Source organism: Protopterus annectens, chromosome 9.part0 (assembly GCF_019279795.1).
Source record: "Protopterus annectens isolate FY-2018-M chromosome 9.part0, PAN1.0, whole genome shotgun sequence".
NCBI lineage: Eukaryota > Metazoa > Chordata > Ceratodontiformes > Protopteridae > Protopterus > Protopterus annectens.
Genome location: NC_056743.1, coordinates 1,681,823,133 through 1,681,835,202, shown reverse-complemented (window position 1 = coordinate 1,681,835,202; position 12,070 = coordinate 1,681,823,133). Strand labels below are relative to the sequence as shown.

General features: G+C 38.1%; 1 protein-coding gene across 1 annotated transcript; it reads right to left on the bottom strand.

Annotated features, from left to right (window-relative positions):
- Positions 1 to 7,764: 7,764 nt before the first annotated feature.
- Positions 7,765 to 8,721, bottom strand: LOC122810755 (olfactory receptor 6Y1-like). The gene has a single exon (XM_044082317.1). The coding sequence runs from the start codon at positions 8,719 to 8,721 to the stop codon at positions 7,765 to 7,767; it is 957 nt and encodes a 318-aa protein (XP_043938252.1).
- Positions 8,722 to 12,070: the final 3,349 nt, after the last annotated feature.

Here is a 12,070-nt window from a genome sequence, read left to right as displayed (position 1 = left end):
GTTCTTCATGCTAACTGTCATGCAAAGAATAAGAAGCCATACAGTAGTTGATCATGTGTGTGATGAGCTGTTTTTTTTTAAATGACAACACTTTGTATTTATGGTATGTCAAATATTGAAGAAAGGGTCATTTAGAGTATACAGGTGGTGATGTTCTCCACAGCATATACCTGATGAATGTACACTTGGGATAATTACACATGTATGACACTAAAGCAATATTCAAACATATTTTGACAGCTGTGCTCTTCATATTCTGCTCATTCATTATCTTCTTATTTTTATTTCCTCTTGGTATTATACGTCTATTTATTTCACAGCATGCTCACAAAAGTGTTATAACTATAATCAGTCATGTCAGCAATTTAGGTGACACAGGTCATATTCTCATATTTAGCTACCATACTACATAATTACATACCAACATTAACATCATACATACCATGTGTACTTCAACTTAAAGTAAAGAACAACAAGATCACATATGTATTATGCCACATAAAAGTAAAATATCCCTAATGTGGATTCAGACCATGAATTATTTGTACTATTAGATATACTGCATTAACACATTGAGACATTAAAGAATTTACACAAAAAGTGTAACTTTTTGCACTCACTAATGCCTAACCTGTTGATTAAGGCATACTACCACTAGTCTCACTTGAGTGACTGACATCTAAATCTTTGGGCATGCAAAATTAAATTTTGAGTTTTTGCTGTAGGATGTGAACTGTCATTCCATACATAGCATCACTGATGGGCACCAATGCATAATGCCAACCATCACGCAAAAGATGATGCCAAAAAAAAAAAAAAAGAAAAATGTTACTCATAATTCATTGTAATGAGTTCTCAACTATATAGTAAATGTACAAATTCCGGATCCCTACATTCACAATACTGGAACACTGCACCTATGGCCTTGCCATGACACATTGAGATGATGAACATGTTGCACCACCAAAATATTTTTATACAAAAGGAAAAGGCGACATATTTGTGCTTGCAATTGTACTTCCGAAATATACATTTATTCTGCACTATACCCATGCTATCAGACTGTTATAATTTTTTTTATCACACTACACTTGTGTGACTGTGATCATTGTAGAAGAGAAGATGGTAAGGGATGGGAGGCTACAAGCAACTGTATGCAAGGCAACAGATTGTGATAGCAGTTGTACATTTTTTCATTGTATTACCTTTGTAAAAGGAATGTATTACCATTTGCCATAAAAGTGAACCTTTCATTTTAAATTCCATATATTTTACATATCACAGCCATCTTGTTATATCTTAGTGAATGTAACATAAACCTTCTTTGCAAGCCTCTTTTCTCTGTCACACCCTCTATAAGCATACATGTTATTGGCAGGGATGCTAAACAACTAATTGAAAGACAAAAACTGATAATGAGGCACATTTGCAAGGCATTACCTAGCCAAAACTCTTAATAGTTTTTTTGTGCTGCTCAGGTGTACATTTCAACATGTAGGTACTAACACCATGTTTACCTGCCCAGGGCATTGAGCAGATTTGAGTGATTTAGAAATACTGAGTTGAGATATAATAAACACATTCAATATGCTCAAATGGGTTAATGCTGAGAATGTAGTTATAGCACAGGTCCTCTATCTCCATGAGGCACAGCTCCTAGGTCGACACTCCACAAACAAGCCCTTCCAGTAGATGATGACATCAAAGCTGTGGGTGACCAGGGCCATGAATACCAAATAGTCTGACATAAGGTCACTGATATTATTAAAAAAGCTACTGACAGAACAAAGACTGTGGCTTGAGAGCAAAGAGACACTGATGTTTGCCATCTACTAAACATCCACTCAATGAGATGGAGGAGTTCTTGGTGACTATAAGGGATTCAGGCAGCTCGGGAGATTTTCACAGTGAGGTGAGGAATGTTGGGACAGAGGTGGAGTACAATCAGAGGATTTCCTCTACCGATGCCCTAGGTGTGCCATTCAAATATATAAATTAGGTACTTCTTTACAATTTACATTAAGCTGTGTTTAGAATACTTTTAGCAACTGAAATTTGCATGCATAGGGATATTTTGCAGTGAGGAACAATGAACACCTACACATGGGATCTTTTTGGTATTAGTTATATGTAGTTAAGCATATTTGATCTGTGTGTGTGTGGTTGGTTTATTTATATTTAGGTATTATATTTTTTCATATTTCTATTTCTTTTATTTTCTGTTTTCTTGGCTTATTCACAGGTGAGGCATTGTCTAGCACCAACACTGTGGACCTCCCTCCACGTGATGTTTGAGGATAGGTACCTTCTGAACATAATGACAATGAGGAACAGGCATAGTCTGGGGTTGCAGAGGGTATGTCTGGCATGGAGACTGTGGATGTCACATCTCCTCCCCAAAGTATGGACACAATCATTATGCCTATGCATACCCATAACACATACCCAACTGAAAGAGTACAGGTTGATGGGACATGGTTAACCAGGGTAGTGTGGTTCCTGCAATTGCAGATTTGGTGGAATCTCCCCTAGCATTCACATGAGTGAAGTACCACACAGCAGTGTCAGTAGAGGTGCTCAGAGAAGGTATGCTTTCTGCTCTTTCCTTCAGGTTGGTTTGTCAGTATCTGCCACCCATCATATGTGTGGGGCCATCATTGAGGCACAGTCAAGTTTCACCAGGGCCTTAGAAGAGATAGTCAGGCTACTGTATGTTTTGCGTTTTGATATATGAGACTGCATGAACCATGTGTGTGACTTCTAGGGCAGGATGAAAGACACCCTGGACCATGCAGTGTCTGCTCTGAATCATCTGCTGGGGGCTGGGGTAGAATCCTTGAGGCTGGTCTGCTGGTACATTATCATTTGTCAGCTGATGTGGCCATGATTGTGCCAGATCCCACTCCCGCATTGATACTACTTCCAGTGCTACAACAATTGTGGACATGTTCTCACCCAGACATGGTCTTCCACATGGTCATGCTTGAGGGCATAGTTGTGATGATTGCTCATCTAGAAAACGTTGTTCACATTTAGGTAGCACTCAGACCTCTAGAGAAGGTATCGAGTTAGCAGTGCAACTCCTGGCAGAGGTGGTTCACAAGTTCAGGGGCATCCACAATGATTTTTCTGAATCTTTAGTGTTGACATTTAATAATCATCATGAGAATATTAGGCAGATAGTTGAAAATAATTGGATTATATTTTCTACTAATAATGAAGTTAAAAAATTTTAGGAAAGAACCCTCATATTGTGTTCAATAAATTAAGGTCACTTAAAATCTTTTTTGAATTAAATGACAAGATAGGTAGTCCAGCATTTTCTGGGAAGAAATATATATTTAAATGTGCAGCTTGTTCTCAGTGCCAGTTTTTACTGGTGGGGATACTGTTAAAATTAATCAGTTAACCATTAGAGCTACATTTCATTATAACTGCAATACTAAAGGCATTGTATATGTTAAGTGCCAATGTTGTCCTGGTTTTTACGTAGGCAAGACAGTAAGAACATTTAAATCATGCATTTATGAACATTCCTATGATGTTTCCCACTGGAATAGGACCAACGTGCTATACAAGCATATCAGTGAGTTTAAGGATCATCATTTTCTAATGTCTGGTTTAGACAGGATCTTTAAGAATCCCGTGGGGGGGCATGGAGTGATTGTATCCATTTTGCAAAATTGAGATGACAAATCAGGTTAAATGCATGTAATTACACAGCACTGAATGAGATGGCTTCTAATACCAGTATTTTTAAATTAAAATCATACAAGTTACAAGGTAGACAAATCATCTCTTTTTATGCATTTATTTGAGGATTGTTTGGCTTGAGCACTTGATTATTGGATGGTTAAAGCCATTATTTAATATGTTTACAAATTTTTTTATGTTATTGGATTGTTAAAGCCATTATTTAATATTTTACAAGTTTTTTATGTTATATGAATGGATGTGCCTTTAAGGATTAAAATGAAATTAACATGCTGTGATTGGACTATAGGGATAGGGTTGGTTCAATGTATTAAATGCTATGTGTTTTAAAATGTTTTTTTTTAGGTCTTTAGAAGTCCTTGTTTCTTTGGACGAAATCCATCAACTATTTTAATAAAGTTTTACAGCAGTTCCTGCAGTCTTGTGGAGGTTGTTTTCTTAATTTCAACCCATTGGTATGAGTTTTAGTCATTAGTGAGTGGAGGCATCCACAATGACCTTGATCCTCAACCATGAATGTCTCACACCTGTCCAGGGTGCCTGGGAATAGTGCTGGAACAAATGCTTTGGCAGCATCCCTGCAGATCTACACACACTAGGCCTCACATTGACATTGACACTTCACAAGCACACATTTCACAATGGACATCATTATCTGGAGGTACTTACCCAGAGAGTAAATAATTGCTCTGCCTTCATCTCTCTCACACACACTGTACAAATGATGATGACCCTTTGCACAATCTGTGATTTCACTTTGCCTATATCTAATGCCTGGAGTGGTCCACTAATGTTTGTTCAGTCAAAGGTCATGTTTTCATTAGGATATATAATCATTTTAGTTTTTATTTAGTCTGCTTAATTCCAGTACTGCTATTAGTAGGAGAGTCATAGTAGTAATAGTTGTGTATTCCGACTTGCCCAGATGATGTTGAGACTGCCCTGACCCCTGCTGAGGAGCCTGACTTGGGTTGCTTATGTCTAATGCACATAGTGAGCAGGGAATGCATGTTTAAGGCAGATATGTTTTCTTTATACTGCTAGGACTGCAATCTGTTGTTATGTCTTAATGCATTTGCTTTCATTCTGTACTGATTAGTTTGTATTGATATGTTGATCATTTACCTGATCAAATAATTCTCACATTGCTGTATGCCCTCCTGGGTTGTTTGTCATGGTTCTGCTTATGCCCGATGCACAGGGTGGCTATAAAATGCATATGAAAGTAAGAACTGGTGTTGCATTAAAATGCATCATACTTGCTTTCTATCTTTGCTGCAGATATCAGTCCTTGTAATGACATTCCTGTACACAAAATTAATTGATTTTGACTTAAGACTTAACTTTTGTTTATGTACTTTAATATCTATTCATTATAGGCTCTGCCGCTGAGAACACTCCAGCCTAAGGTTGCCTTTGTCCAGTGCTCACTATCATCAGCCATTGCATGGGTAAGTAAAGCCTGGTTTGGTTGTATGCATCAAAATTTCTGTTTGCATCTGCTTAGTTCTTAATTTGGTTAAGTAGTGAGTATATGTGCAGTTTGATGCCTCTTAGTCAGTGCAGTGGCATAATTTGCATGCCTCCATCTACCATCATCCTCAGCTGCTGGTTCCTCATCTGACCACTCACCTACACTGAGCCACCCTGCCTGTGGTACCAAGAACTGCAGTTCCTGTCCTGGGACACCTGGTGCAACTGTTTTCTAAGTAAAATATTATGTAAGATGGCACATACAGTCAATATTTTAGCAGATGTTGTGGGGTCATATTGCAGGGCATCTCCAGATGTATCCAGACAGTGGAAATGTGATTTGAGCAGAACAAATACTTACTTTGAGATATTTCTAGTCTATGCACATGCAGTGCTGTAACCCTACTCAGTGGGGTTGTGTGGATTTCTCACAAGAGTAATGAACCAAAGTTCTAATGCATATCTTGCATCCCCCCTCACTAGATGTCCTTGTGGGAAATTGCCCCTTGAAAACCTAGGTCACAGGTGTGCCATATATGGGAGTTGTGAAAACTGACAGGGTGGCCTGCACACACATTATAGATGATATAGTGGGCATTACAGACCACCTGACAGTTGATGGAGTGATACCTTTTTTTGTTCACGTACCCCCTTCTCAGTTCACCATGTGAGACTTTTATTTTAATGTCGGTGCAGTCTGTGGCCCCAGTACCTCAGGGAAACTCCAAGGAAGTTTGCATGGTTCTAGCTCTCTCCTCTGCATTACATGGAAAACAAATGTGGTCCATGATATGTTGAAACATTGTATTAAGGAAATGGTGGAGAATTCTTGATGAAGAGGCACTTGAATCCCTTACTGCATCCCCTGTACATTGCTGAATAGTTCCTGAAGCTAAAATATGTACTGCACCTCCAAAATTCCTATGAGGCCTCAGGTTTGACCAACAGATGTCCACAATTTCCTGTCTAGTATCCACGCCCACTTTTATTCTAGAATTTCAGCTTTATGTAGTCAGTAGTAGGTGAAACATAGTATAAACACCTTACGCCTTCTAAGCCAATGTTTGGCATTAGCAGCAGCACCTTGACTGAGAGTATGGTGGAGATGGAGGCTGATAATGGCAGTGGTAACCCTTAACAGTTTTTCTTGTGGCTGTATTCCAGTATTTGTTAGAATTCAGAGATAAAGTGAGAGCAACATGTCATGCCTGTTTTATAGGTTTCTAAATCACTCTGCTACATTATTGTGCTTCATTAGCATACAACATGGGTGATTATATAGTCATTGCCATATTCTGCTATTAACCCTTGTTTTACAGCTAAATGTGACACGTACTGTTGTTTCTCAATCAAAAACTGCTTGGCCTTTGCTGCTCATCACTTATTGTGACAAGCAGGTGATTGTGAATCCAGGACACAGTTTATGGATGTCATTGTACTTTCTCTCTGTAAACACTTGACTTCTTCTAACAGAAATAAAACCTCAACATGTGGAATGCATGGAAATATGTTATAAATAGTCCTTATTCTCGAAGTTGAAAAAACACTGTACAGATTGAAAATGGTATCTTGGGGCTGATGCTTTACTATGCCTGGGTAGACATACCATTGACATCGCACCACACGTATTATATCACACACACACACACACACACACACACACACACACACACACACACACACACACACACACACACACAAGCACATGTTATACACTACAAAATTGCTGCATCTTATCTTTATGTATGCGTGTAGTAGCAGCAGTACATGTAGTGTTAGGTGATTTCTGTACATACCAAATACTGATGATACTTTTCCTTACTTTATATTGTTTGATATTAAACTAAAACCATAATTTCATTTTTGCCTGCTTTGTACTGATTGATATTTTTTTCAGATTAAGAAGACAAAGGCTGATGGATGAAGAGTAGCAAAGACAGAAACATGAAGTGATTTATTCATACGGTGCAATACATGAGAAAAGGTGGTGCAAAGATTCATTTTTCCTGCAAAACTAAGGAGAAAAACATTAATGTTGTATACTCTGTATAGCTGATATAAGTAAGCATTCAACTTTTCTTCCTGTTTTTCTGACTTGAGTACATAAACATTTCTCCTGTCATCTACACCAGTATGTGAATATTTAATACCCAGCAAGCCCCACACTGGCAAATTATTTTGCTTTACAAGATTTCAGTTGCAAAGCAAATTGCATATTTCTTAATCTGTTTTGTTAGAAAAGTAATTATAGTAAATGAAAAGTATACATGTCTATCTCCAAATAAAGCTCTAGACAGTTATATCACAGTATAGTGTCTTCAACATAAAGTGCAAAGCATATAGCGTAGAACAGATTAAAGTAAAAGAACAGCCCAAGAATTGGAATATGTAGCACAGTAGCTAACAGGAAATACAAACGCTTTGTGCTGAGTCACATGATTGATGATTTACCGTATTAAAATTATGACATTAAGTTTAAAGGCAATGGGAGCGACACATTTGACTGAGAATAATATTTGCATCAAGCTGATTCTGAACACCATTTCTGGTTTTAATTTGAACAGGTTTACTGCACTTTTAAAATTCTGCGGCTATGATTTTGTACTTTTTAAGGAACTTCAGTAAACCTTCCCTGATTTCTTTTGTTCTGATGCAATAAATTATAGGATTTGCAATAGGGACAGAAATGGATTCAGCTACTGCAGATATCATTCGAGCATCATCAGAAAAGCCAGGCAGTCTGTAAGACATAGCTACAAACAATGACACCAGCAAGGAGAAAGAAAACACAGACAAGTGGCTGGCACAGGTGGAAAGTGCCTTCTGGCGACTCTCAAAGGAGACAGTATTGATAATCATAATTATTTTTACATAAGAACTGAAAATACAAGTTAGTGTTGTTGATAAAATTATTATAATTACTACTGAACTGATCATATCTGCTAAGACAGCAGAACAGGACAATGACATAATTGCAGAATAATTGCAGTAATAGGACTGCACTTTATTTTTCTCACAGTATTTTGTGTTGAGGATAAAATATACATGAATGCCATTGATGCAGATTCCGGGCATCCAGCAAAGAAGGCAAAGTTTGAGTACAAACTTGTTGGTCATCACAGATGGATAATGAAGTGGTTTACAAATGGCTTGATAACGATCATAAGCCATGAGGGCCAGAAGATACATTTCTGTAGTACCAAATAAGGTATAGAACCATAACTGTACAATACAAAAGCCAAACGTGACCATATTGTCATGGCTTGTTAAACCATGCATCATTTTTGGAATGTTAACAGTTGGAATTAAAATATCCAGAATTGCTAAATTACAAATTAACATATACATTGGGGAATGAAGTCTTCTGTCTGACAGTAAAACAAGTATGAAGGAAAAGTTTTCTAGAAGTATTACTGCATATCCCACACAGAGGATGGTGGTAAGAGTTATACATGATGGCTGGTCCTGGAATCCTGAGAAGTTGAAGAGGATAAACTTCATTGTATGAATATCTGTTTGGTTCCATTCTGTCATTATGTATTCTTCAAGTCTTCCAATCTAAGGCAATAAAGAAACAAATTTTAGATATCTTAGTGCTTTACTTTATAGATATCTTACTGATTGGCTGCAGATAGATGGTCACTTTAAAAAAACAAAAGGTAAGAGACTATGAAGTCAGAACTACTCCCATACATCAGTGATGATTTATAAATTACAGTGTTGAGATACATTGTATTGGCAAAGTATAGATGGCAATGTATATTATAATGTGATTATCATTTTCAAGATAAGCACTATTTTGACTTAATTAAAAAACAAATTATGGTAATGTGATTAGATCATTGTCAATGTACTAAATGGACAGGCAAAACAAAAAAGTGCCACTTATTCTGTAAAACTGTTAATTTAACAGTGTGATAATTACCTAACTGCTTACTTACCTTTACGTGTTCTAATTAAACCCAATTCATCTCAGGAGCATAATAAAATCTAAGTCTGGGACTTAAATAGCTACCCAAGCCAGAGACAATCACAAGGCACTTTTTAGTTATGTTTGCAATCTCACCATATACGTCAAACTGGCCTAAACGTTTGACATAGTTCTCCACTGAGGCATAGTAGAAAAGCTATATAAACTGGGGATAAACCCCTATGCCACCTGCTGGGTTGCCAAGTGGCTCACAGATAGTATGCAGGAAATCAACATAAGGGAAGTTACCTCAACAAAGAGATCAGTCACCAGTGGAGTCCCCCCATTTTTCTGTCCTTGGACCTCTCTTGTTTGGCATCTACTTTTCTGAAGTAAAAGTCAATACCAAAGGGTTCTGGCTGATTACGTTTGCAGATGACTGCAAGCTAGGGCCAATCACTAAATCAACAAATGACATCCATCCTGCAGGAAAGTTTGTCCAAATAAATAACTAGTGCCAAAATCATTAACTGAAACTAAATACCAAAAATGCATTATTTTATTCTTTGGGAAGTCATTTATCCCAGGGAACTACCACATTAACAAAACACCCCTAAGAGTTGACCCAGTTCTGGATTTGAGAGCTTATGTGAACAATGACCTAACTTTTCACCAACGTGTGTCCATTGAGGTAAGAAGATCCTTCTATATTGCACAACTTGTAAACAAAGGGAATGTGTCTAGATCTACGGATGCCACTGTCTCCCTTTACTCCACCCTCATTAGGCCAATCATTGAATATAATGCCCCCTTTGGCATGTATCTGTCCAGACACATGCAACAACTGGAACACCCACAGATATAACTTACTAAAAGGATACAAGGCCTAAACAAAATGTCCAACATGGACTGACTGAAAGCCTTGTCACTATACTCAGTATCCTACAGACTGCTAAGAGTTGACCCGTGTCTGGCATACAAGTCATCCTCCGTCCCAGTATGAATGGATTTAATACACATCAGCAAGCCAAATGGCACCAGAAATACTTGGTCTAGGGATCTAAACCTTTTCTGCAACATCAACAGAATGGTTTGAAGGGACAGGTATATCTCATAGATTATGCCACTGATCTTCCTCATAAAGATAAAACAAAGTTCTTACCTGTCCATATTCAACTGCAACTTGGATCTATAGATGGGAAACAGAAGATTTACCCCAGGGCCACCCCCCGCATTACTACTAATGGACAGATGCAGCTCCTAAATGCTTTATCTCATGTATGGACCCCCTCAAATTATCTATGGTATGATAAATTCTATTCATTCTCATTAGGGGTAATACATAATTATAGACCATGCGATGGGTATGGCCAATTTCTAACCAAATGGAATAGCTTAGTTCAGCACAAAAAGAGAAATTGACTAGGTTTAAAATGTCCCTCAAGGGCAGCTAACCTAGTACACACCTACAAATCTGTGAATTAACTAGATTTAAAATGGCCCTCAAGGGCAGCTAACCTAGTACACACCTATAAATCTGTGAATTAACTAGGTTCAAAATGGCCCTCATGGGCAGCTAACCTAATACACACCTACAAATCTGTGAATTAACTAGGTTTAAAATGGCCCTCAAGGGCAGCTAACCTAGTACACACCTACAAATCTGTGAATTAACTAGGTTTAAAATGGCCCTCAAGGGCAGCTAACCTAGTACACACCTACAAATCTGTGAATTAACTAGGTTTAAAATGGCCCTCAAGGGCAGCTAACCTAGTACACACCTACAAATCTGTGAATCAACTAGGTTTAAAATGGCCCTCAAGGGCAGCTAACATAGTACACACCAACAAATCTGTGAATTAACTAGGTTTAAAATGGCCCTCAAGGGCAGCTAACATAGTACACACCTACAAATCTGTGAATTAACTAGGTTTAAAATGGCCCTCAAGGGCAGCTAACCTAGTACACACCTACAAATCTGCGAATTAACTAGGTTTAAAATGCCCTCAAGGGCAGCTACCCTAGTACATACCTACAAATCTGTGAATTAGTCCTTGCCTTAACAATTGTGTAATTACATCATGCATAATCAAAATAAGCAGTAGAAGAAATCAGTCAGCTGATAGGTCTCCAATAAGAGGTTTTTCACCTTGAAAAAAGCTTATTTCCTCTACTGCTTATTTTGACTACATCATGCATAACATACAGACATTGAGATGCTACACTTCTATGTTTAGTGAGTGGTTTTAGAGTATTTTTTTTCGTGGCCCATGTACCACTGACTGCTGACGTCCCCCTAAATATGCAATAAACCCATTCATTCTTCTCATTTCTCCTACTTATCACGGAGGGGTTGTTCCAAGTTCTGCTGTAAGGCAATAGGAGAGACCATCCTCTTCAATACAAAAACAATTTTGTGGTCTATTTCCTCAAGAGGTGGTTGGATTCCTTCCCATTTCTGTCACTCTTCACTGCTCTCTAGAGAGAGAAGAACTTTTTTTTAATAGTTATTTTGCCACTTCTCACAGTTTCTCCTGAGAGCCTTTTCTTAATCATCAGTGCACCAAACATAAAAAAGCCTCTCTCAGACATTGTCTGTTCCATGTTCAGGGCTGGCATGGAAATTGAAGTGCCTCGTAGAACTTCACATATGCTGTAACAGATGATTTCTTGATATGCACTAACATCCATCTTTTATGGATACACACAATCACACACACACACACACACACACACACACACACACACACACACACACACACACACACACACACACACACACACACACACAGTCACAACCTTACTGGCATAGCATCCTGTCTCTGCATTAACTCATGCAGTGTCCTGCTTCCCTAGAAACATCCCCAACTTCTGCAGAATCTCACCTTCAAGGTTCACTCATGTGTTCATCACTCAGGAGAGGCAGCAAATGCATCCTGCCTTGCCAGCACCTCAGACATTGAAGACACTATC